The 27,086-nt window shown below is 35.6% G+C and overlaps 3 protein-coding genes across 3 annotated transcripts; 1 reads left to right on the forward strand and 2 right to left on the reverse strand.

Moving 5' to 3' along the window:
• Positions 1-5,630: 5,630 nt before the first annotated feature.
• LOC143634288 (hydroxymethylglutaryl-CoA synthase-like) lies at positions 5,631-10,672 on the forward strand. Its single transcript, XM_077102413.1, has 11 exons — positions 5,631-5,672; positions 6,678-6,784; positions 6,952-7,228; positions 7,640-7,798; positions 7,881-7,954; positions 8,918-8,993; positions 9,090-9,145; positions 9,241-9,328; positions 9,577-9,717; positions 9,791-9,940; positions 10,315-10,672. The coding sequence occupies exons 3-11, from the start codon at positions 7,070-7,072 to the stop codon at positions 10,498-10,500; spliced, it is 1,089 nt and encodes a 362-aa protein (XP_076958528.1). The 5' UTR covers positions 5,631-5,672; positions 6,678-6,784; positions 6,952-7,069; the 3' UTR covers positions 10,501-10,672.
• A 1,665-nt stretch (positions 10,673-12,337) lies between these two features.
• LOC143634324 (phospholipase D gamma 1-like) lies at positions 12,338-17,980 on the reverse strand. Its single transcript, XM_077102441.1, has 10 exons — positions 16,646-17,980; positions 15,527-15,643; positions 15,243-15,437; positions 14,910-15,158; positions 14,758-14,826; positions 14,127-14,274; positions 13,897-14,045; positions 13,633-13,809; positions 13,343-13,540; positions 12,338-12,765 (listed from the first exon to the last, which is right to left on the reverse strand). Exons 1-10 carry the CDS (start codon positions 17,417-17,419, stop codon positions 12,472-12,474), a joined length of 2,370 nt encoding a protein of 789 aa, XP_076958556.1. The 5' UTR covers positions 17,420-17,980; the 3' UTR covers positions 12,338-12,471.
• A 1,464-nt stretch (positions 17,981-19,444) lies between these two features.
• On the reverse strand, positions 19,445-26,317 carry LOC143634323 (phospholipase D gamma 1-like). Its single transcript, XM_077102440.1, has 10 exons — positions 25,378-26,317; positions 23,662-23,778; positions 23,378-23,572; positions 22,481-22,753; positions 22,340-22,411; positions 21,490-21,637; positions 21,264-21,415; positions 20,996-21,175; positions 20,706-20,903; positions 19,445-19,828 (listed from the first exon to the last, which is right to left on the reverse strand). Exons 1-10 carry the CDS (start codon positions 26,299-26,301, stop codon positions 19,535-19,537), a joined length of 2,553 nt encoding a protein of 850 aa, XP_076958555.1. The 5' UTR covers positions 26,302-26,317; the 3' UTR covers positions 19,445-19,534.
• Positions 26,318-27,086: the final 769 nt, after the last annotated feature.

The raw sequence follows: 27,086 nt of genomic DNA on the forward strand, positions 1-27,086 counted from the left end.
CCTCCGGAGCAGTGGTCTTCTCACCACCGGGGTTCCCCGCCACCTCTTCACTATCTGACTCGGTGTCAGATAGAAGCACCGGATCAGCCGTGGAGGCCACCTTCTCCTTTCCTTTCCCTCCGGCAGCCTTCTTCTTCCGCACAAGGGGAGGACCATCTGCGGATTCCTCAGAAGAAGACAGGATGTAAGGAAATCCAGCAGCGGGTACAGCATTGAGGGGTTGAGGATAGAATATCGCCTTACCTGGCCGCCGGTGGCTCAGGATCTCTTGGCCCGGCGGATAGACCTCCACAAATCGATCCGCCGTTTGCTCCAGGATGGGCAACTCATTGTCGTCCACACCCGCACGGGACCGTCAGCTTCCCGCGGGAACAGGAGCGACTCCAAGTCATTCCCCTCTGAAAGAAAAGAAACAGTTAGAAGACAAACTAATATAAGCAAGAAAGACAAGACATACCATAAGGAATAGAGTTCAAACCGTATTCGAGAAGGATGGGAAACCGGGACGCATTCTTCCATACCCGGCTCATCCCCAGCATCACCATCCCGGACTCCGCAAACCGGTAAACCGGAGATTGGACCCGGGATATCTTCGCGAACCACTCCGCCTCCTGGTAGCTGGAAGCGTGAAGGCTCGGAAGCGCTTGCCCCTTCTTAAACTTCATGGCAATGGGAATGGCGCGGGCAGAAATGTAGAAGAACTCCCGCTTCCACGATCGGAGACTGCGCTCGGTCACGCAGATCTTCAAACCCTTAATACGGGTTGTCAGGGTGTACCACCCCTGGACGCACCTCCAAGTATAGAAGGTCATCAGGCGGTCCACGTAGGGCTCAATACCAAGAATCCGGCACACCCACTCGAAGTGCCGGACCTTGGCAATCGCCATCGGATGCACCTCGGTCAGGTGCACACCGTGCCTCTCCAGGACACGGTACATAAACTTTGTCAAAGGAAACCTAAGGTTCCCATAGACAAAGAATGCAGCATATACCCCGATCTTGCCACTGGGGGCATCGTACACAGTCTGGTGGGATTCAGGAAACTCAGGCTCAAGAGACTCAAGCATGAACTTCCTGACGATGTACTGGTACTGATCGACAGGTAGAGCACACTGGCACTCGCCAGCAGTACTCCTATCGTCGGCTACAGCTTCAGCATCATGAGAAGACATTTTGCAGAAAGAAGAAAGTGATTTCGGAAAATGCTTGCCTGAAAAGGGGAGTATTTGCCGGAAATCACTAAGAAGAAGAAGAAGAAAGGTGAAAGTGTGGATTACAAAGAGGCCTCTCCCCCTTTATATACTAATCGCAATTAATGCGGTGAATTTAATGCGGAGGAGAGAGAAACCGAAGGTGCAATGAAACTATGACACGTGGCAAAAAGCAGGCTGGCAACAGCTGTTGCCAGGACATGTGCCAGTAATTTCGCGGCCACGCGCCCGAAAAATCGCGCCCACGCGCCTGAAAAAGCGTCTGGAATGACCATATAACGTCACGTCACCATAACTTCCTGCACGTCCTGACACAGTCAGAAGAAACTGTCGCACGACGTTTCAGAGGTTTGGACTGTTCCTATCTTTCCACCAACCTTTCAAATTTCAAAATTCAAAATTTAAAAATATTAAAAAGTAAGCGGGAAAATACCCCTTACCTTGGCAAACAAGTAACCGTAAGACGGATGCGGGTACAGTGTAAAGGCAAAACCCTTCACATACCTAGCACCCGCAGGGAATTGAAGCCAAGTAAACCTTGGCAAACAAGTAACCGTAAGACAGATGCGGGTACAGTGTAAAGGCAAAACCCTTCACATACCTAGCACCCGCAGGGAATTGAAGCCAAGTAAACCTTGGCGAACAAGGAACCGTAAGACGGATGCGGGTACAGTGTTAAGGCAAAACCCTTCACATACCTAGCACCCGCAGGGAATTGAAGCCAAATATTCCTCGGCAACCAAGTAACTATAAGACGGGTGCGGGTACAGTGTAAAGGCAAAACCCTTCACATACCTAGCACCCGCAGGGAATTGACGCCAGGAATACCTTGGAAGTAAAGTAACCGTAAGACGAGCGCTGGTACAGTGTTAAGGCAAAACCCTTCACATACCTAGCACTCCGCTGGGAATTGAAACCAAGAAGGATCTTCTGGGCAATGCTTGCGGAAACGGAAATAACATCCCCGCATAGCGGGAACGTCGAGAACTACGTTGTTCGAAGCTTCAGGATGGAATTGGTGGTCTTAACATAATTGATCACTATGTTCAAAACCACCAAAACCTCAAGGAGAATCCACACAAGTGGGACTCAACGCTCCTGACGTGCGAGGAGATTACAGCCTACCCGCATCATACCCAAAGACCAAGCAGGAAACTCGGGCATTTCTGCAAGTGACAAGGACTTCCGCGGGAAGAATCCCCATGGAAAACCTTAGAAAAACCCTTTTCAAAACCCTCTGCTTAAGTCCAAAAGTTCACCTCACTTTATTAAACACTCATGAGAAGAACATTGGACTGGGGGGACTTGAAGAGGTAGGTCCCAGCAAAGCCCAGTTGGACCCGCAAGACTCACCTAAAAGAGGGACGTCTGCGCAGAAACCAACTGGATCCGCAGGACCAACCATGCTCAGAGATGTGACGTCCTTACGCGCAGTACGCAAGCTGGTCCCGCAGGAAATGCCTCCCGATGGTGAAGGACTCCGCCTGTTCCCGCAGCCTCGGATACAAGCCATCAGGGAAGGCCACCCGCGCAGCAAGGCTACACGCACAAGGCACTTAGCTCTCAAATCACTCAGTGTCACCTGAAGGAATGAGCGAAGCCGGGAACAATCCCGCACAAGGGCGGGAGGGGGAATACTCCAGCCCAAATAAGCCAGTCCGTACGATACAGGAAGATCTTCTGTACTGTACCTGACGAGGTATGGGAAGAAGATCTGACTAAAGATACGACAGCTTATTGACAACAGTATGGCGAGCAGCATGCTCCTGCACTGTATGTCACTATTAGCCGCTGCCTACTCACCAACTACTGCCATACCACGTGCGTAGCCGTCAGTTGGTGGAACATGAATAGTATACAGCAGGCCTGATCGCTGTCAGCCGCTACCTACCCACCAACTACCAGCAGGGCACGTGCGTAGGCTACTGTTGGTGGAACAGGAACACTGTTGCAGCCGGCCATACCTCTTTGGAAACCTACCTTCGGCTATAAATACCACAAATGGTATGACCATCTGATCTTATCATATCTTACTACATTATCATCATATTATACCTGATATCTGCTCTAGCAATCTCTTAATATACTTTTATATTTAAAGAGCAATCTAGTCTGATTCTCACGCCGGAGGGTGGTCACAAGGAGGAACCCCTCCCCCCTTCTCAGTGACGAGCTCACGGTGTCTGTTTTGCAGGTTATCAGAAGAACCATCTTCCAAGGGTCTAACCCCTCGTAGGAAACATCTATCTAACCCCCAGGTTACCAGTAATCTGCCTGGGGTCCGGTTAGTGTTTCTTCAAACACGAACTAAAACGAACTCGAAACAATAAATAAACACAACTTTACAAGGGATCCGAGATGTATAAATACATGTATATCAAGGATGAATCATAACTTTTACAAATTAAGATGACTCCATGCTAAAATCTTGAACACTCTTTTATTTCTTCTTAAATCCATGTAAGCCCACGTATTCGAAAGAAGTGTACGTATGAGCTAATGACCAGTCAGCGTAACAAATATGATCAGTCAGCGTAACAAATATAGCATGTGCCAAAACATATACTGAACCAATAATACATAATATACAATATAATATAACAATTTTAGTATCGCATCTATGTCAACTTCTTTATCAAATTCAGTATCATATTCAATATGGTTTCAGTATGACTAACAAGATTTATACCTCTTAATTTACTCATCCATTGTTGGGTGGAATAAAGACTATTATAAGATTATAATTGTAAAGTTTCTTTAATTATACTAGTCTTATGGAGTTTGATAGCTTGATTAATTATTTGATAATTGCTAGCTTGACTAATAAACTGATATTATTATTTAATAATAGTTTAAAAATGGAGCTAGATATTTCTACAAGTTATTGTCACTAGATTAATAACTTGATAAAAGGATGAAATGAATTAAATTTCGTTTTCAAATTTATAGTGAAAAATAAATAAATAAATAAAAATAGATATTTTCGATCATGTTGAAAAGAATTTATAGGCCCGCCACTATACATAGGTCTATATTCCAAAAGCACATGAATAGTAAAGGTTAAACAATTAGTTCGGTTTACATGACCGACTCCTAATAATAAACCAGATCAAGCCATTAAAAATCTAAGGGTGCATATAAGCCGAGCTCGAATTTATTTTTCTAAAGCTGGAGCCCGATATATTTAGACATGTTTTCAAGCTCGTTTTTTATTTATTAAATAATTTATATGCATTTTGAGAAAAACCGTAAACAACTCTAAGTTTGGCTTGACCTCGGTTATGCACTTTATAAATAATACACAAAAGTCCAAAAGACTTTAAACTTACAAATACACTAAGCTCATGAAGGCTTGACGAGCCTAACCGATTTCCCCATACAAGGCTCGAACCAGGCTCGATAACTAAACAAACTTTATTTGATTACCATAGGCTCGGGCTCGATAAGGATCATTTCGAGGTTTTAATTGATCTGGTCACAAGTATCTTGCGAGCAGTCCCTCTCGTTTGCACCCGTACGTTAAACCATTAAACCAAACCGTAAACCCAACCTTATGAATCTCAAACCAGCTTACTTGCTTCCATTTATAACCGTTCCATCGGTTTCTATAGAGATCATTAACACCCCAACTGTGACAAATATAGTTTAAAGTAGAGGTGAACAAATAAACCGTTAACCGAACCAACCAAAAAATCAAACCAAAACCGAATCAATTTGAAACCGATTATGTTGCCTGTTTGGAACCGATTTACAATTTTCTCCACTAAACCGGTTAACCGAACCAAAATGAACAAAAACTGGACGAAAACCAGTCAAAATCCGAACCAAACACGATAATAAATCGGTTTTGACTTTTTTTTATCAAATCAAACCGATTTTAAGTTTTAAACCGCTTTAAAATTATTAATTATTAATTTATTATGTTACTCTTTTAGCTTCAAACTAATATCTAGAAATGGCCCCCAATCCATAAAGGCATAAACACTTTTAGTAAATAATAATAATAATTCACAATGGCAAAGATGTAAATAAAGAAAACAATGAGAGCAAAGTAATAAACAAACAGATCCATTGTCAGCCAGTTCTCATGACTGCTATATATATATGTATCACCAACATGTAACGCCTCCCATCTCATATCTGATAATAAAATTATTCTTAAATCAAATCAAACATCATTAACAAGTAGTTGCTTGTTCCTTGTTCAATTGTTTGATCTGTTGTGTTTTCAGTTTATTGTTGTTTGAAGATTAATAATAATATAATAAACAGATGGCCCCTCAAAATGTTGGAATCCTCGCCATTGAAATCATTTTTTTTTTTTTTTTTTTTTTAAACTTGCCTCCTGCTATTTACAATAAACCGTCATTGCCAGGGATCGAACCCTGGACCTCTCACCCAAAACCAAAGTGGAGATGGCTCGCCATTGAAATCTACTTCCCTCCTACTTGTATTCAACAGGTACGATGTGACACGACACGAAGTTTAACATGTTCTGTTTCTAGATAGTCGATATTTTTAAGACATTATTAAATCTGTTTTTTTTAATCTTTTTTAGTTAAAAATAAAATAAAATTATGATTAGATTTTATACTTTTATGAACTTTTGATATTTGATATTTATTGTGAATTCTACACAGGTCATGTCATGTAACGTGTTTCTGCATTGGTTTGTGTTTAGAAAAAATGACACGATTGTTGTGTTATTCGAGAATTTATTATTTAGTATAACATGTAATTGTATTTTATCGTGTCGTATCTGACATGCTGTGACAACACTTTGTGTTATGGGAATAGATCGAATTCGTTATTGTATAAGCATAAATGATGTTTGCATAACAACGAAAAACGGAACAATTTTGGATTTGTCTAGTTATTGGAAAATTTATTGTTTGTGAAGTTTGGTGGTTAATTGTAGAGGTGCAAATGAGCCGAGCCGAGCTTGACTAGGAGCTCGGCTCGTGAGTCATTTTTTCAAGCTTGAGCTCGGCTCGTTTATTATTTACTAATTTGTATAGACTTTTAATTATTTTTATCATTTTAGAAAAACCTTAAACGAGCCTAAGCTCAGCTCCAGCAATGTGAAATTAACACATAGAAGCCCGGGCTCATTATAATTTTAAAAATATACTAGGCTCATTAAGGCTCAACGAGCCTAAACGATCTTCCAAAACAAGGATCGAGCTCAAGCTCAATAACTAAACAACTTTATTCGAGGCCCGGGCTCAATAAGGCTCGGCTCCTTTCTAGCTTTTTATCGATCTGATCTCAAGTTAGCTCACGAGCGACTCAAGTTTGACTTTATTGTATTTGACCTCTAACAAGTTTGATGTTTGGATCCAATAATAATATAAGTTCATACTTGTGCTCATTTTTTGCATCATAACATTGTTTTAATTTTTTATTTTTTTTTTGCGACTTGAGTATTAACGAGGTTTTAATTGTTATTCGGTGATTAATTTACAGGATGTTTTAGAAAACTTTGATGGAGAAAGTAAAGGAAAGTACACCATCGGTCTCGGACAAGATTGCATGGCATTTTGTTCAGAGGTTGAAGATGTCATCTCTATGGGGTTTGTTATTCGTACTCGTTTTTTTCATATCCGTGTTTTTTTGCATACATAAAAAAAATGCATATTCTTCGGTTCGGTTATGTTAGTATTAATATTTAGTAGCATGACTGTATGCCACTACTACTGATGTACTAATTTACTGATGCATTAACATTTTGATTTTGCAGACTGACAGCTGTCACTTCACTACTAGAGAAGTACAAGATTGATCCATAACAAATCGGACGGTTGGAAGTCGGTAGTGAAACCGTGATCGACAAGAGTAAATCCATCAAAACCTTTTTAATGAAAATCTTTGAGGACTGCGGGAACACTGACATTGAAGGCGTTGACTCAACCAACGCGTGTTATGGTGGAACTGCAGCATTGTTTAACTGTGTGAATTGGGTGGAAAGTAGTTCATGGGACGGTCGATACGGGCTCATTGTTTCCACTGACAGTGCAGTAAGTTGTTGGTTTTTATTTTTTAATAAACTTTGATCGAGTATTTCATTTCAAATAAAATGATCCAATTACAATAAAGAGGAAGGTAAGCGGGCAACAAGCTGCAGTAAGTTAAAAATTTGTAAAAATGGTTTTTTTTTTAATAAACTTTGATCGAGTATTTCGTTTCAAATAAAATGATCCAATTACAATAAAGAGGAAGGTAAGCGGGCAACAAGCTGCAGTAAGTTAAAAATTTGTAAAAATATTTTTTTTTAATAAACTTTGATCGAGTATTTCATTTCAAATAAAATGATCCAATTACAATAAAGAGGAAGGTAAGCGGGCAACAACCTGCAGTAAGTTAAAAATTTGTAAAAATGTTTTTTTTTTGTAAATGGTTAACTGCTAACTGAAACTAACGTTGACCAGGTTTACGCTGAGGGACCGGCTCGACCGACGGGTGGGGCAGGTGCGGTTGCTATGCTTATAGGACCGGACGCACCTATTGCATTTGAAAGCAAGTTTAGGGCTAGTCATATGTCTCATGCTTATGACTTTTACAAGCCTGATCTTGCAAGTGAATATCCAGTATTATTTTAATATTATCTAATTTTTAGATAAAACGGTTAACCGAATCGTGGATTTAACGGCTGGACGTTGTGTCGTGTAGGTTGTTGATGGAAAGTTGTCTCAAACATGTTATCTCATGGCACTTGATTCTTGCTACATGGGATACTGTAAAAAGTAAGGTTTCTCTTTGTATACAAACATATATACTAATATGCATACATACACAATATATATATATATATATATATATATATATATATATAGGGGATGGATCTTGCGAGAAGTGCGAGAAGTGAATGTATAACTCCATTAATCCCTAATTTCTCTCCATTTCATATGATGTTACATACATATATGTAGGTTGGTTGTATTTATGTCTTAGTTACACATTTAAACCTACCTACAAACATATAAATGTACCGAGCCACATTCAAATCTATGTACCTACACACATACAAACATACATACACATATACAAACATACGTACCTACACACATACATATGCACCTACAAATAAGAAAGGGAGTGAAATTAAGGATTAATGGAGTTACACCTTCACTTCTCGCTGTAAAAAAACTTCTGAAATGATCCAATACCTATATTTATATATATAGGGTGAGGATCGAGAACTCGTTGGAAATTGAGAACCATTTTAAGCCACAAAAATACTCCTTTAAAAAATTATAAAATGAAAATTTTAAAAAGGTAAAAAACCAAAAAAATTTATTTTTCATCCCGGTTTCATAAAAAAAAACCCTAATTATACACACATGTATATTTGTATTTTAATCTCGATTTACATAATGTACACATATGTACATTATCATTTATCTTAATTGTACATATGTGTATAAAGAATAGCATGTATAAAATTAAAAAATATTATTATACAAATATGTATAATTTTGCTAAACCGATATTTTTTTATTTTTTTTATGAAACTGGGATGAAAAATAAAAAATTTTGGTTTTTTTTTTATTTTCGTTTTTTTTATAATTTTGTGTATTTTTATAAAAAGAGTTTTTTTTTTTGTTGTCCAAACTAGTTCTCAAAGTTCTCAATTTCAAAATGGTTCTCACATAATCCTAATCCTATATATATTACTAGATGTATGACCAAAACTTTGCTTATTATAGGTACGAGAAATTGCAAGGCAAGCAATTCTCAATGGCAGATGCTGACTATTTTGTATTTCATAGTCCATATAACAAGGTTAACTATTCAACAATATTCTTAATAAATTTGCAAAAATAAAAATAAAATATATATATATATATATATTTACAACGTTTATTTGAAATCATGCAGCTCGTACAAAAGAGCTTTGCACGCTTGGTGTTCGACGATGTTGCTAGAAATGCCAGGTGACGACCATATTTGCTAGATTATTATTTTCTTTAATAATTTCCATTTACATTGTTATTCATTTATCAAACAAAGGGTTTGTTGTTATTTGCAGCTCGGTCGATGAATCTGCCAAAGAGAAACTAGGACCGTTTACATCTTTAAAAGGTGACGAAAGCTACCAAAGCCGTGATCTTGAAAAGGTACCTTTATTTTCTAACACCATTTTATAAATTTCGTTAACGAGTAAATTAATAGTAAGGGGCATTTTGGTCATTTCACACTACTTAACCGAAAAAGTTAACTGTCCATCCATGTCAATCCATGTCAGGGACCATATGTGTTACGTTTGAACTTGTAACGTACTTTAGGGACCAAAAGTGAAATATGAGCATACTACAGGGACCATTTATGTAATTTATGTAAGTTTAACGAACCGATAATTTTACAGGCATCCCAACAAGTAGCAAAACCCGAGTATGACAAAAAGGTTCAACCGGGAACTTTAGTTCCCAAACAACTTGGAAACATGTACACTGCATCTCTGTATGCTGCATTCGCTTCCCTCGTTCACAACAAGTCTACCACTCTGGTATGTTACCACTTTTGTCATATTTACCCTTTTGAAAAATCTCCATTTACCGACTCTCAACCGATAATATTAGGACGGGAAACGTGTAATGATGTTCTCATATGGAAGTGGATTAACCGCCACAATGTTTTCACTACATCTTACCGAAGGAAAATCGCCTTTTAGTTTGCCAAACATTGCAAAGGTCATGAGTATTGACCATAAGTTGAAGACAAGAACCAAGGTATTTGTTTTGTAACGGTCATATTTGATGCATTATTAAAGTAGCATGTTAACTGTGTGAATCAAGTAGTGCAATTATATATACAACATACTGTAGTTATAGTGTAATGTAAGTACAGCGTAGTGTAATTACACTACTTATATATTATACAGCGTAGTGTAACTATCATATTTGATACATTATTAAAGTAACGTGCTAACTGTGTGAATCAAGTAGTGTAATTATATATACAGCATATTGTAATTATAGTGTAATGTAAGTACAACGTGGTGTAATTACATTAACTGTATATATAATTACACTATTTGATTAGCACAGTTATCACGTTTTTTAAGTTTTTACGTTAACTTTTCTCATTAACTATATTTGTGTAGTTTGAGCCTGAAAAGTTTGTGGAGCTAATGCATGTGATGGAGCATAGATACGGTGGTAAGGATTATGTGACGAGTAAGGACACGAGTCAACTCGCTCCGGGCACATATTATCTCACTCATGTTGACTTGAAGTACAGGAGATATTATGCAAAAAAGGAGGAGATTAAGGTGGCCAACGGTCATTGAAGGTAGCGAGTTAAATCAGAGTGACGAGGTTACAAGTATGAAGTATGGTATGGTTTTGGTTATATGTGATAATTGTAATTTGTTGTATTTCTTATTTGATTAGTGTTGATGTATTTTTAATCTATTTATTAATAAGAGTATTATTATTATTATTATTATCCATCGTTGTTCGTGAAATCGTATGGGTTGGTTGGTTTAGATTAACGGGTTAAATCGATGATTTTGAATGTTAATCATATACTTATCCGTGTTAAAGATGCTAACTATGATATGGATTTTCGTAAAACTTGTAACTCATTTATCTAAATGAGGCAAAGGGGGCGTAAAAAGGGTTGGCGGGTTATAAAGGAGTTGTGATCAAGCTGCAGACTGGTTGATGGGTTGGCATCATAAAGAATATATATATATATATATATATATATATATATATATATATATATATATCTAATTATAAACGGGTTGGTGAGTTTTTTAGTAAAAACGAGATAGATAAATAAATTAAATATGTCAACTCAAATACTATTCGTTCAATCAAAAGGATTAAACATTGTTGGCAATCAAAGTCACAAAACTGTTTTTTGTATTAAAGGGATTAAACCACCACACTTTTACAAGACACTTTAGCCACCTATTTATACTAAAACATAACCAAAAAACTGCATAATCTAAAACAATTTGCACAACTAGTTGCAAGTTACAACCTTATCTTTCTAAATATTCCAACCTTCATTATTTTAACTTATCCTAATATAGCAACTTGACACACAAGTTGTTTACACAAAACATCCTTTTACTTATTCCAGAAGTCTAACCCAACTTCTGTTTGACTGACCTAAACATTGACTCGTCACTCGTATGTTAACAAACCTGTAAACATAACGATTAAGTCTAACAAACATGTCAATCCAAACACGACTTGTTTATTAAACAAGTTAGATATGACAATTCAAAATTTTTTTATATTGAACGGTTTATAACCAACTCGTGAAGAGTGTACTTAAATGTTTGATTCTTAAACTGTTTATACATGATGTTTGGTTATTAACTATTAACAATAATCTTTGTAGTTATAATAACATATATATTAATTAATATTTTGAAATCATAAAAAACAAAAGCTATGTTTTTTTGAATTAATATAAAAAGGACAAATGTTAATGAAGTTATTAAACTTAATGGTCCTGACGAAGATTGGATCTAGAAAAAGCTGTCGTGGATTTGTCATGTGCTTAAGGACATTTGTTCTATAAAATAGAGTATAATTTTTATTATTAAAAAATGAAAATCTAATTTGTAATATTTAATTATATGAAATGACAAACTAAATAGTTTATTACAATAATGAAAATAAATATTTACTATAGTTATGATGTTGAAAAGATAAGAATCAATGAACAATGAATTAATTGTATGAAAAACCTTCGAATTAGGAGATTTTTTATACGTTAGATGACATGTCTTTAAAAGATTACGTGATATGCATCGCGCAAAATAGTTTAAAAACTTTAACATGACTAAAAAATTCCAACCACAATGATCAAACAGGAATGTTTTGAACCATAACTCTTACATAATCACTGGTCAAGATATGATTTTATTTAACAAAAAAATTAATAAAAAAAAGGTCAGGATGCAACCATAATTAGTATTCCAATTCAAAAAAAATAAAGTTTTAAGTTTAATCATTTTATTTAGCAATCTCAACTACCACATATCACATGGTATATTCTATATACCCCACATGAATAGACCATATAAAACTAATAATATAAAAGATTTACTAATAAGAACACACATCACATAATGCAATCTTTTAATACAATTATACAGTCCACAACAACAGCTGATAATAATACTATCATCAAAATTAACAAACATGAATTTTCTATACAGCACTCAGGGATAACAACAAATAACAAAACATAAAAATGTGTTTTTTTCAAATTTGAAATTTAAAATTTAAAATATAAATCAAATGGTGAGGTTTTCTTGAATGGCAACAAAAGTGCCCACAATGTTGCCACCCAAATCTGGGAAATTTGGGCAGCCAGGAAGAGGCTTCACCTGACCGGTTCGATCAACTTCGACTGGATATTTGAGAAGGTGACCCTTCATGTCGGTCACTTCATCGGCTGCATACTGGTTCCAGTTTTGTTCACTCAGTGATCTGACCCGCCACACACAGTCGAGGCTCTCGGGTACCTCAAAACAGCTTTCAAGTTCACCGATATGCTCCGCCCATAGGGACATCCTGTACCCGAATATCTGCACAAAAGTTTTTTTTATGAGCATGTTTACTGATTAGGGTTTGCTAAACAGGTTGTGTTCGCGGATTGACACAAACACAACTCGTTGAACCTGAAAAAATTGTTATTCGATTTTTTACATACTTTAAAATTCTAAATTAAAATATTATTTTTATCTTTTTGAAGCAATCATGTTTAAGCTATGGCAATTTGTTTTTAAAATTTTAAACTTTGGCATAAAAATTGTGCAAATAGTTAAAGTTATTACATAAAGCATATTAAATTTGGCCAAAAACATGTAAAGTGACAATAATGCCCTAATAGTGTTGCAAATGTAAAATATATTTTACAAGGTGTCAACATGTAATAGGTTTAACCTATTAACTTTAATAAGAATTCAAGGGCATTTTCGTCATCCGACATGCTTTTGGTCAAAAATTGGAATAAAGAGTACTCATCATAAGAAAAAAGTTGAATGCTTTGATGAATGATGACTTCCACATAAGTTATCCCAAAATAATAAAAATTTTCTTATCATATTTGTCACGCTAAAAATTTTTGACGTTTTTAATTAAAATAAGAGAAAGCAACAATACCTGCCCGTGTGGACTACGACCCCTGTGAGCCCATGTATGAGAAGGCTGATATGCACCCATTGCGATTTCAGTGTCTCGAGAACCTTCTAATGAACGCTGGTTGATGTTTGCAGATCCCATTATCACAAACTCATCATCCACTATCATTCCTTTTGAGTGTACATATATCATAAACCGTCTATTCTTCTTACTAAGCATCTTTATAAAAGAAAGAAAAAAAACACGTTAGTATACAAAAATCAAGAAAACAGTAATATATAAAACAAATGTGAAAAAATTTTATAACTTACTTGAGGGGCATTTGAGACATTAGACCATATTCCATTTGAACTCGGTTTCGCAACATGAGACTCGCGAGTGCCAAGACAGAAAAACACCAAATAATCTTGAGGATCATACACAGTTTCAAGCTCAACCTCTTGTAATGCCTTGTAAATCACTTCATACATCATTTGCATTGTCTTACTCTGCCCAAAATAACCATTTTGTTCACTATTGAATTTACATTTTGGTAAATATTAGTTTCAAAATGACAGTTATATAACTTAAATTACCTGCCAAAACAGAATCCTTTGAGTTGAAATACTTGTCGGATTACCCTCGGGCCACATTGGAATCACAATATATGCAGCAAACCTCTCGTGGGCTCTTATTTTACTCGCAATCTTTAAAGCAATTTCCATTGGTATTAAATTGTTTGCACCTGCAAAAACACATTCATTTTTAATAATCTAATAATAATGTTAGCCTCCATAGATTGGCCTACAGAGTTAATATTTCTTACCCAAAGTTTTGTGGTTACTCCAATTAAACGAAGAACCGATGAAGTATTGATTTTCAATATATATAAAATGTTGAGCCGCACGAATTGCTTTCACATACGCAGTGTGTATGCTCATGTCTATTAGCACATTCTTCCCGCATACCAAATTCTGTTGCATTATAGAAATATATTAATACGGGTCCCGTGAAAAATTCTAATTAAACATGCAATTTGACTTTTCTTTAATACCTTGTAATACTTAGTTTCTTCATAAATTATTATTCCATAGTTTAGTTTATTTATTAATTTTTTGTTGTCTCCATTCCGATGCATTTTTTTATTGAAAACCGAGTTGTATTCAAAATAAGGTAATGTAAATATAAAAAGGTTACTTTATTTTTTGAATACAATTCGGTTTACAATAAAATTTACATGAGAACTAGACAAAAAAAAACAGAAGAAAACAGCGAATTTAGAATTAAAAAAAAAAACTAAATATTACAAGTTACGAAAAAAAAATCATATTAATACAATTTGTTTCCCACCCTTGCGACTTGTGTATTTTTATAATCAGGCTTATAAATCACCTACAAATCTATAAATACATTTAAAAACCCAATTTTCCAGCTAAAAAAAATGCAAAATGCCATACCTTGATTGTGGCCTCCTTCGGGTCTTTAGGAAAACCTTCAACAGAATTGGAGTCAATCGAACGGAACACCTACATATCGTTGAAAGAAAAAATGAAATAAAAAATTTAGTTACACGTTATAACTTTTTAAAATTGTTTAATTAAAAACACACCTGAACATGCCAGCCCTCAGGATCTTGTTCATTTGTACAATGAGCATCATCTATTCCTACAATTTTGTGAATCCGTTCTACTATGAGCAACGAATCATCAACTGTTTTCTTCAATTTACAAATTCCTTGTAGATATGAAGCCCTCCGCCATCTTTCCTCAAAGTTTTGAAGCACATCGTATGCAGCGGGACCCTCGATTCGACTATGCAAATCATGCCATGGTTGTCTAGGACAACCCTTGGTGGGCCCCTATAACCAAGTAATATGTAAGTGAAACTAAATGGACGTAAACGAACCGAACGAACACATATGGTAACCGAGTGAAGTGCTTACTGCGTAATTAGGTTGGTGATAGTCATCTTTATGCAAAGTTTGTAATGTGCTAAAAATGGGATGTGATGGAGTATCATAACGACCCACGCATAAATCAAGACCTCCAACAAACGCCATTATCCGTCTTCTGTTATTACCCGCATCGACGTCCACTATAACCGTTTTCTGATGATGGGTATAGATCTTTTCTGCCTCCTGCAACCCAACTTCATTCACTTAATTAAAACACAAAATATTAAAGATAACGGGTATGTTATCTTATATACATACTAATAACATCAAACCTGTTTCTTGGCCCAACTACGCCCCTTTCCAGCAGAGCGAGGGCATAGTAGTACTTTCACAGAAGAATGCTTGAAAAAACGTCGGGTTTCTTCATCGCTAGTGTGCGTGACTCCTTCCTGCATTAGTTCAACAAATTACGCAATTTAATATACGGAATGCAAGTGTAACCAAATACGCATGACAAAAGAGGAATAAGTTCAAAACTTTATATTAATCCTGTTGAATTGCATTATCATTATTGAAATTTTACAACTAAAAGTAGCATTTGTATCCATTTTATGATAAATAGAATAAATTGGTTACTTAGTAGATGGAACGCAAATGTGACCAAACATGCAAGTATGACAAAAAAGGAATTGTTTCATATATATATATATATATATATATATATATATATATATATATATATATATATTCTTTTAAAAGTTCGGTACTTTATACATATCCCGTTAAATTTTATAATATCATTTATGCGTGTTTACAGCACTAAAAGTAGCATATCTATCCATTTTATACTAACTTAAACAAACCAGTCACTTAATAGATGGAACGCAAAAGTGACAAAAAATGAATAATTTCATATATATTCTTCTAAAAGTTCAAAACTTTATATATATCCTGTTAAATTTCATAATACCATTTTTTGCGTTTTTACAACACTAAATGTAGCATGTCCATCAATGACATAATGAATAAAATAACCAGTTACATAATAGATGGAAATGGAATGCAAATGTGACCAAATGTCCAAGTGTGACAAAAAAAGGGACAACTTCATGTAGATTCTCCGAAAAGTTCAAAGCTTTATATATACATCCGGTTAGATTTCATAATATCATTTTTGCGTTTTTATAACACTAAAAGTAGTATATCTATCCATTTTATAATAAAAGTAGCATATCTATACATTTTAGTAGCATAATTATCTGTTTTAATTATAAATAAAATAAATCACTTATAAAAGTATGTACCCAAGATAAATGATACTTTAAATCATCTCAACAGAATGTTATAAAGTACCTAATATCTTAGTGCCATGAAAGGATATATATGCAATACAAAATTTTGAACCTTTTAGGATAAATATTAAAATTTCCACATAATTAAACGGCACATACTGTTTTTATTCCCAAAATGCTTCTAGAAGTAGGATCGTCCCATACAAGAAGAAGCACTCTTACACCTTCTGAAGATTTAGCTTTCAACAGATCCCCTAAATAACTATCTTTCGCACCGTCACCATTACGAACAAGCTGAACACTGTGAAAAACAGACCAACCCATAATATAGATCAACCGTCTCGCCTGCTTTATAGCCTCACAAATATCATGCCAACAATCACCGTTTTGATACTTCAAACCACCATCAAGATCCGTACTTGGAAGGTGTCCCTCATCCACATGAGCATCTTGATAAAGTGTAACTTTACCCCCTCTCCTAAGCGGAAAATAAGTACCTGACACACCATTAGAGTTATGATCAAGTGGCACTTTTGCCATGGGCGTGTACTGAATCGATAAAGTTAACACCGCGTCACGCTTACACGGTTTACCACTTTCGTTTAAAACCGGGAAAGTGCCTTCAACAAGTGACCCGGAAGCCAACTGCTCAACCGACACACCAACTGCCCCTATGATTTGTGAACCTACAACATCACTATCTTTTACAACAATCTGCACCTCAGCAGAATAATGTGCAACTGGCACATAAAAACGCTGCATCCAAACAGGGTTTTCAGTATTATTTATAACAAAGGTTCGTGCGATCACAGCGTTAGCAATCGAAACCGTCACATAAGGGTCACTTGTTTCCTTTACCGGCTTACCATCCTCTGTCTTCTTTCCTCCACCAAAAGTAGGCACTATACCAAACAACTTATGAAACTTGTCCATGTTTGGTAGGTTTTTTGCCTCTTTCACCCAAATATCCAAATTCCCATGCAGTAACAGAACTTTGAGAGACGAGTTGGAGGTCTTGAATGGAAGAACTTGCACTCTCTGTCCATGTCGTGATCCATCATACCCTACTTCAGCCAAATCATTACCCAATTCACAAAATGTGTTAAAACCAATGTTTCCAAAATCTCGACTTCATTTAAGACATTTTATCAAACACTAGGTGAGCAGACTTAATTCTCACAAAATCCCACCTTTGAAACGAATCAAATTCAACAAAACCGAACCCGCTCGAATACAAATTGGACAATCAAACCCCCCTGATCAATATCCAATACCCAAAACTTGTTAAAAATCAAGATTTTAAAAATCTTGACTTCATTGAGACATTTTATCAAGCACCTAGTGAGCAGACTTAAATGTCACAAAATCCCACCTCGGAAATGAACCAAATTGGTTAAACTCAATAAAATCAATACCCAATTGACAAGACTGGTGACAATAAAGTGTTTAAAAATCTTGACTTCACTGAGACATTTTATCAAACACTTAGTGGGCAGATTTTTTTATTTTTATTTTTGTAAATTGAATTTAAAATTGAAGCTTTAAAAGGCGAATCAAATGCGTAGAAGACGAAGCAGCTTGGTTGCTTCGATTTGTTGCTTACTGAAAACTGATGCATGGTGCAAATTGTTTTGGCTCTGCTCAATTATTCATATTCAAACATAATAAAAGATATTATTATTAGGTGGCTGAGAGCAACATGTATGTATGTATACACAATCAAAGAATTACAAAATGACATAACTACCCCTCTTAACAATTTAACAAATAGATACAACACGAAATAGTTTAGAAGGGTATGATAGTCATTTTGCACAGTTATTCAGAGATCCAACCAAACACTTATTGGCTCAGAGTCTCTTAACCATTCAGACGTCTTGTTGATTCAGCACTTGCCAAACAACCCCTAACTAGCATTAAGGCTATGTGTAGTGAAGGGGCTATAAAATGAGGCGTTTTGCGTCATGTGGTGCCCGGTAGGAAAAGGGTATGTTTTTTTTGTTTTTGGTGTGTAATGGTGTTGTAGCCTAATATATATATATATAACACATAATAATATAATAATATACACACACACAACTCCAGGCGACAAATTCCTTGCCCCCCCCCCCCTATCGCCCCTAAAATCGGGGGGGGGGGGGGGGTATTCTCGCCCGTCTTCGCCCAAATTGCCCACCCTTGCGCCCACTACACATAGCCGAACCGTTAACTGAAATTAACTAATGACCCAACAATTGCCAAACCGAAGTAACTAATAACCGAGATTTAGTTTTATGTATGTCTATGATAAGATACCTCCATACGGAGTCTGCTATTTAGACGCGCTTGATTTGAGTTCAGGAGACAATAAAATGAGACTCGTACATAAAAAAAACATGTATTCAGCGGGCAGAAAGAATAAACTGCGGTTTTCTCGTCTTTGTAGTTTGTTCAAATTTTCCATTTCAGTCCAAAAGTTTAAAATTTGCTATTTTCGTCCCTAAGGTTTTGTTTTCGTTGCAATTTTCGTCCTTTTAGTTGACATACTTTGGAATGAAATAACAGATTTTAACAAACCAAATGATGAAGATCGCAATGAAAACGAAAGCTTGTGGACGATAATTGCAACGTAAATGAAACCTTAAGAACGAAAATAACAAATTTTAAACTTTTGGACTGGAATATCAAATTTAAATTAACAGGGACGAAAACCACAGTTTTATCGTAAGAAAAAGTAAGATAAAGAAAGAAAAAACACATATTTAGTTTTCTAGTTTGTTTACATTTTTTTTAAGTTTTATCAATTAGCTTAGCAAATCTCAACTAACACATGTCACATGGTATATTCTATATATCCTACATGAGTAGAACTTATAAAACAAATAAAATAAAGATTTACTAAAAAGAGCACACCCACATCATATAAACATCTTTTAATACATTAAATAATACATCTTTTAATACATTAAAAAAAACCTTACAAAATACTGTCTACAACACCACCTGATAATATCATTATCATCAAAATTATACAACATAATGTGAGTTTTTCAAATTAAAAATTAAAAATCAAATTGTGAGGTTTACTTCAATGTCCATAAAAGTACCCAAAATGTTGCCACCCATATCTGGGAAATTTGGGCAGCCAGGAAGAGGCTTTACGTGACCGGTTCGGTCAACCTCGACCGGATACTTGAGAAGGTGCGCCTTCATGTCGGTCACTTCATCGGCTGCATACTGGTTCCAGTTTTGTTCACTTAATGATCTGACCCGTCTCACACACTCGAGGCTCTCGGGTACCTCAAAACTGCTTTCCAGTCCACCAATATGCTCCGCCCATAGAGACATCCTGTACCCGAATATCTGCACAAAAGTTATGTTTAAGCTATGACATTGACACTTAGTTTTTAAAAAATGTAAATTTTCGCATAGAAATTATATAACACATTTTAGAAAACTGAAAAAAAAAGTCGGTTAAACGGGTCAACCTGCAGACCGCTCGGGCTGACACGAAAACGACCCGTTTAGCTATTCATGTTTGTGGGGTCGACCCAAAACTATATACCCATTTTGTCCAAAAACATGCCGAAAGACGAAAATGAGCTAAAAGTCTTGCAAATGCAAATATATCATTGATGAGGTGTCAACATGTTACAGATTAGAACTATTAAATTTTTAACTAAGGCTATGTGTAGTGGAGGGGCTACAAAATGAGGCGTTTTGTGCCATGTGGCGCCCAGCCAGCAAAGGGGTGGTTTTTGTTTTAGTGGTGTGGTAGCCCAATATATATATACATATATATATATATATCACACACACACAAACATATAATAATAATAATAATAATAATAAAAATAATAATAATAATAATAATAATAATAATAAAACAAGAGCATCAAGTGACATGCAGTTGCCTCCCCCCCCCAACAAATTGCCCCTTTGCCGCCCGGGGGGTGGTGTTCTCGCCCCAAATCACCTTTGTCGCCCCACCACTACGGATGGCCTAAGAATTCAAGGGCATTTTTGGTATTCGGCATGTATTTGGTCAAAAAAATTGGTATAAATGGAACAAGAAACATATTTGGGTGGTCTTTACAAGAAAAGGCTGAATATTTGATAACCTCCACATTATCCTAAATAATATATGTCAAACTAGAAATTACAGCCATGTTTTATTATTCAACCCAACATGACCTTTTATTTTAGCACCTCTAGTTAAAATAAGAGAAAGCAACGATACCTGCCCGCGTGGACTACGACGCCTGTGAGCCCATGTATGAGAAGGCTGATAAGCACCCATTGCGATTTCAGTGTCTCGAGAACCTTCTAATGAACGCTGGTTGATGTTTGCAGATCCCAATATCACAAACTCATCATCCACTATCATTCCTTTCGAGTGTACATATATCATAAACCGTCGATTCTTCTTACTAAGCATCTATGTTATTAAAAAAAAGCGTTAGCAATACAAAAATCAAGAAAACAGTAAAATATATAAAAACAAATGGTGAAAAAGATAATATAACTTACTTGAGAGGCGTTTGCAGCATTATACCCTTCTTCATCTGAAGTCAGTTCCGCACCATGACACGACTCACGAGTTCCGAGACAGAAAAAAACCAAATAATCTTGAGGCTCGTACACGTTTTCAAGCCCAACCTCTTGCAACGCCTTGTAAATCACTTCATACATCATTTGCATTGTTTTATTCTGTCCAATAATAACCATTCTAATTATTAATGAAGTCACATTTTAGCAAATACAAGTCTCAAAATGACAGTTATATAACTTAAATTACCTGCCAAAACAGAATCGCTTGAACTGGAATAGTACCCGTAGGTTTACCCTCTGGCCACATTGGAATCACAATATACGCCGCAAACCTCTCATTCGCTCTTATTTTATTCGCAATCTTTAAAGCAATTTCCATTGGTATTAAATTGTTTGCACCTGCAATAACACATTCATTTTTGCTTCTTATATGGAAATATAGTTTAAGTATGGTTACAAATAATATTTCTTACCCACAGTTTTGTGGTTACTCCAATTAAACGAAGAACCAATGAAGTATTGATTTTCAATATATATAAAATGTTGAGCCGCACGGATTGCCTCCACATACGCGGTATGTATGCTCATGTCTATTAGCACATTCTTTCCACATAACAAATTCTGTGGCAGTGTGGTTAAATATTAAATATGAGACCCGCAGAAACCAAAGGCAGCAAAGTGTACTGTTAATGCAAACAACCCCGTAAGTAATTTTATTAAAAAAAATTAGTTTATTATTGCGTTAAAATATAAATTTTGTAATCATATTTGGCACACTGATTGTTTTAAAATTTAAAACATTTGGACAAAAAGTGCTTCATGTTAACTCGACTGCACCTATTATTATTATTATCTATTTTGATCACACAATAGTAATCAAGTTTTTCAAAGTCGCTCAAAAGTCTTTTTGTTTCTGTGAAGTCACTCAACTTTCATTAGGTGTTCTAATATTGTGTAATCTTTATTATTATTATTATTATTATTAATTATTATTATTATTGTTTTTATTATTATTATTATTATTAATTTTATTATTATTATTATTAATAATTTTATTATTATTATTATTAATTTTTATTATTATTATTATTATTATTTCCTTTTCTTTATATTGCCTCATACATATGTATTTTAGAGCTGAGGGTCTCTCTGGAAGCCACATCTTTATCCCGTTGGATAGAGGTACGATGTGCCTACATCCCACCCTCCCCAGACCCTACTTATAGTTTTGCTGTTGGTGGGACTTCACTGGGTATGATTGATTGATTGAATATTGTGTAATCTTTTTATAAATGTTAAAAATAAAGCTAAAAACGGCCATACCTTGCTTGTGGCCTCCCTGGGGTCTTTGGGAAAGGCTCCTTTAACGGAGTTGGAGTCAATCGAACGGAGCACCTACAAATTGTTGAAACAAATAACATCAGATATATAACAACTTTTAAAGTTGTTTAATAACAAACATACCTGAACATGCCACCCCTCGGGATCTTGTTCATTTGTACAATGAGCATCATTTATTCCTAAAATGTCAGGAATCCTTTCTATTACGAGCAATGAATCATCAACCGATTTCTTCATTTTATGAATTCCATGTTTCTTTATTTTATGAATTCCATGTGGCTTTGAAGCTCTCCGCCATCTTTCCTCAAAGTTTTTAAGCACGTCGTATGCAGCGGGACCTTCAATTCGACTATGCAAATCATGCCAAGGTTGTCTAGGACAACCTGTGGTGGGTCCCTATAATCAAACAGCGTGTAATTATTACAATTATTCACATATAGGCATGTAAACGAACCGAACGTTCCGTGAATAATTCACAAACCGTTCGGCGGGAAGTTCGTTTATGTTTGCTTATTTAATAAACAGACGAACATGAATAGAAAAAACAAACATGAACACATGTCTCGTTCGTTCATTTATGTTCATGACTGTTCGTTTACTCATTTAAATTCGTTTATGTTTGTTAGTTTACGTTCATATAAGTTTGTTAATATATTCATTCACATTTCTTTGGCCCATTACAACTTAATCTAGGTTTAACTTTTTAGGCCCAGCACATTGTTCTTCGCATGACTGTAAACTGGTTTAGCTCAGTTATGTTCGTTCATCTATGTTCAGTTATGTTCTTATGTTTACGTTCATGAATCGTTCTTTTATACTATTAACGAGCATGGACATGTTTATTTTCTTAACGAATGAACACAAACAAACAAAGAACAAAAACAAAAAAAAAACGTTTGTTTAGTTGTTCATGTTCAATCGTTTGATAGGTTAAAATTAAACGAACAAACATGCTCCACTCGTGTTCGTTCAGTTTGTTTACAAGCCTATCCACATATGGTTACTGAGTGAAGTGCTTACTTTGTAATTAGGTTGGTAATAATCATCTTTATGCAAAGTTTGCAATGTGCTAAAAATGGGATGTGATGGAGTATCATAATGGCCCACGCATAAATCTAGACCTCCAATAAACGCCATTATCTGTCTTCTGTAATTACCTGCATCGGCGTCCACTATAACTGTTTTCTGATGATGCGAGTAGATCTTTCCAGCCTCCTGCCACCCAAGTTCATTCACTTGATTAAAATACAAAATATTAAAGATAAATGGTATGTATTCTTTTATACAAATTAATGGCATCAAACCTGTTTCTTGAGCCAACTGCGTCCCTTTCTAGTAAAGCGAGGGCAAAGTAGTATGTTTACAGAAGAATGCTTGAAAAAATGCCGAGTTTCTTCATCGTTGGTGTGCATGAGTCCTGGCTGCATACACATGGAATGCAAATGTGGCAAATAAAAAAGGAATAAATTCATAAATATATTCTCCTAAAAGTTCAAAATTATATATATCCCGTTAGATTTCAAAATATCATTTTTGCGTGTTTACAACACTAAAAGTAGCATATCTATCCATTTATAATAAAAGTAGCATATCTATCCATTTATAATAAAAGTAGCAAATCAATCAATCAATCATACCCAGTGATGTCCCACCACTAGCACAGCTATAAGTAGGGTCTGGGGAGGGTGGGATGTAGGCACACCGTACCTCTTTCCGAAGGGATAGAGAGGTGGCTTCCAGATAGACCCTCAGCTCTAAAACACATATGTATGAGGAAATATAAGAGGAAATCAAAGTACAACAGTAATATAATCAATAATAGCACGTAATATATATATATATATATGTGTGTGTGTGTGTGTGTGAGAAAATAAAATACCATAATGGTGTGTGACCAAAATAGGTAAATAGAAGCCCCTAAGGTAATCATTTCTCCCTAAAAATCCTTAATTTTAAGGTTGGACCGAATAAGATACGACGTATTTCCAGAAAGTTTAGGGGTGGCTATATATCAAATAAGATAAGAGAGGGAAGATTGAGATGGTTTGGACATGTGAAAAGGAGACATATGACGGCTCCTGTTAGATCAGTGGAAAATGTTACTATTAATGGGAGGAGGGGGTAGAGGTAGGCCCAAATTAACTTGGGATGACAGGATTAAGCTTGATTTAGGATAGGACTTCCTGGAGATGTAGGAGTAAACTTTATGTTAGATATGCATGACAAGTTTAAACTTTATGTTTGACGTGATTTTTATTGTATATGGTTGCTTGATTGTTCTACAAGAATTCTCGTATTATTATTACCTTTATATATACGTATAAACTATTATAACAGTTATTACTCTCTTTTATTTGTTTCTTATCTTATTTTGTTTTTGTTTTTCCTCTATGATATTTTAGAGTTCTTGTAAAGAAATTTGGGTTTTCATATATATATATATATATACATATATAGGATAAAGTTATCGTATAATAATCCTTAACGTACAAAAACGTACGCAAATTACCCTCAAGCCAAAAACAAAACGCTCAAAGCCAAAAAATACAAAAACGCTTAAGAAATCCATAATACGCTCAAAACGGTTTTCGTGAAGAATAGTAAAAGATTGATCGATTAACGATCCAAATCTGTTTTTTTTTTCCGTGAACTGATCTATATTGATGATTTCGAGATCTTGTGATGTTTCATGGATCAACTTCATGAATATAGGTATTTTTGTACATTAAGGATTATTGTATTCTATCTTTTATCCATATATATATATATATATATATATTGGTTTTAAGAGCTGAGGGTCTCCTTGAAAGCAACCTCTTTACTTTGTGAAATAGAGGTAAAGTTTGCATAAATCTCATCCTCCCCAGACCCTACTAATGGCAACTTATCGCAATTAGTGGGATTTTTATTGGATATGATTGATTGATTGATTGATTGACTGATCCATTTTAATAACAAATAAAATAAATCAGTTACTTATAAAAGTATGTTATAAAGTAGCTAATATCTTATGCACTTACTGTTTTTTTCCCCAAAATGCATCTGGAAGTAGGATCATCCCATACAAGAAGAAGCACTCTCACACCTTCTGAAGATTTAGCTTTCAAAAGATCACCTAAATAACTATCTTTCGCACCGTCACCATTACGAACAAGCTGAACACTGTGAAAAACAGACCAACCCGTAATATAGATCAACCGTCTCGCCTGTTTTATAGCCTCACAAATATCATGCCAACAATCACCATTTTGATACTTCAAACCATCATCAAGATGCGTACTCGGAAGCTGCACCTCGCCCACATGAGCATCTTGATAAAGTGTCACTTTACCCCCTCTCCTAAGCGGAAAATAAGTACCTGACACACCATTAAAGTTATGATCACGTGGAACTTTTGCCACCGGCGTGTACTGAATCGATAACGTTAACACCGCACCACGCATACAGGGATGGCCACTTGCGTTTAAAACCGGGAAAGTATCTTCAACAAGTGACCCGGAAGCCAACTGCTCAACCGGCACACCAACCGCCCCTATGATTTCTGAACCTACAACATCACTATCTTTTACAACAAACTGCACCTCAGCGGAATAATGTGCAACAGGCACGTAAAAATGCTGCATCCAAACCGGATTCTCGTTATCACTTATTACAAAGGTTCGTGCGATCACAGCGTTAGCAATCGAAACCGTCACGTAAGGATCACTTGTATCCTTTACATGCTGACCCTCCTCTGTCTTGTTCTTCCGTCCATGAATTCTACCAAAAACACGACCGAGTTTGTGGTGATGCGTGTCCATGTTTGGCAGGTTTTTCGCCTCGTTCACCCATATATCCAAATTCCCATGAAGTAATAAAACTTTAAGAGATTCATTCGACGTCTTGAACGGAAGAACTAGCACACTTTGTCCATGTTCTGATCCATCATACCCCACTTCAGCCATATCATAACAAGATCAAAACCCCTGATCAATCAATAATATCCAATACACAAAAAAAATAAAACTGGTTAGAATCAAGTTTTTTAAAAATCTTGACTTCATTGAGGCATTTTATCAAACAGTTGGTGGGCAGAATAAAATCTTACAAAATTCGATAAACCGAACCCGATAGGAGATATCAAAGACCCCTGATGAATAATGAATACCCAATTGTTTAAAATCAAGTTTCTGAAAAACTTGAGTTAAGTGAAGCATTTTATCAAACAATTGGTGGGCAGAATTTAAACCCCACAAAATTGGACCTTTGAAGGTGAAATGTATGACAATGAAGCAACTTGATTGCTTGCTCACTGAAGACTGATGCATGGTTGGTTCTGCAGAATTATTATTAATTATTATTATTATTATTATTATTCAAAAATAAATAATAAAAGAAATTTGTAATTAAGCAGGCGGCTAAGATTGAGAACGTGTATGGCTCTGGTTAACAAGGAGGGACAATGGGAAGGATTTGAAAAGTTTTATATTTCCGGTTTTCAGTACAAACCGTGAACCAAAGTGTTCACTATGGTTTGAAAATTTTTGAAACGACCAACCACTGAAAGTGAAAAACCAACCGTGAAACTTCAAGGCTTTAAACAGTACAATAACCATATACACTCATACTTGTTATGTGATTAATAGGTTTGCGTTCAAACACCCAACACAACGTGCATACACCCGTCTAATATTAATTAAAATGTAATCTTTAATCGTGCATCACCAAACCAAATTAAGGATTAGTTTTA

This window comes from Bidens hawaiensis, unplaced genomic scaffold (assembly GCF_021521415.1).
Source record: "Bidens hawaiensis isolate Kalapana, Puna unplaced genomic scaffold, B.hawaiensis_p1.1 tig00007041_1, whole genome shotgun sequence".
Lineage (NCBI taxonomy): Eukaryota > Viridiplantae > Streptophyta > Magnoliopsida > Asterales > Asteraceae > Bidens > Bidens hawaiensis.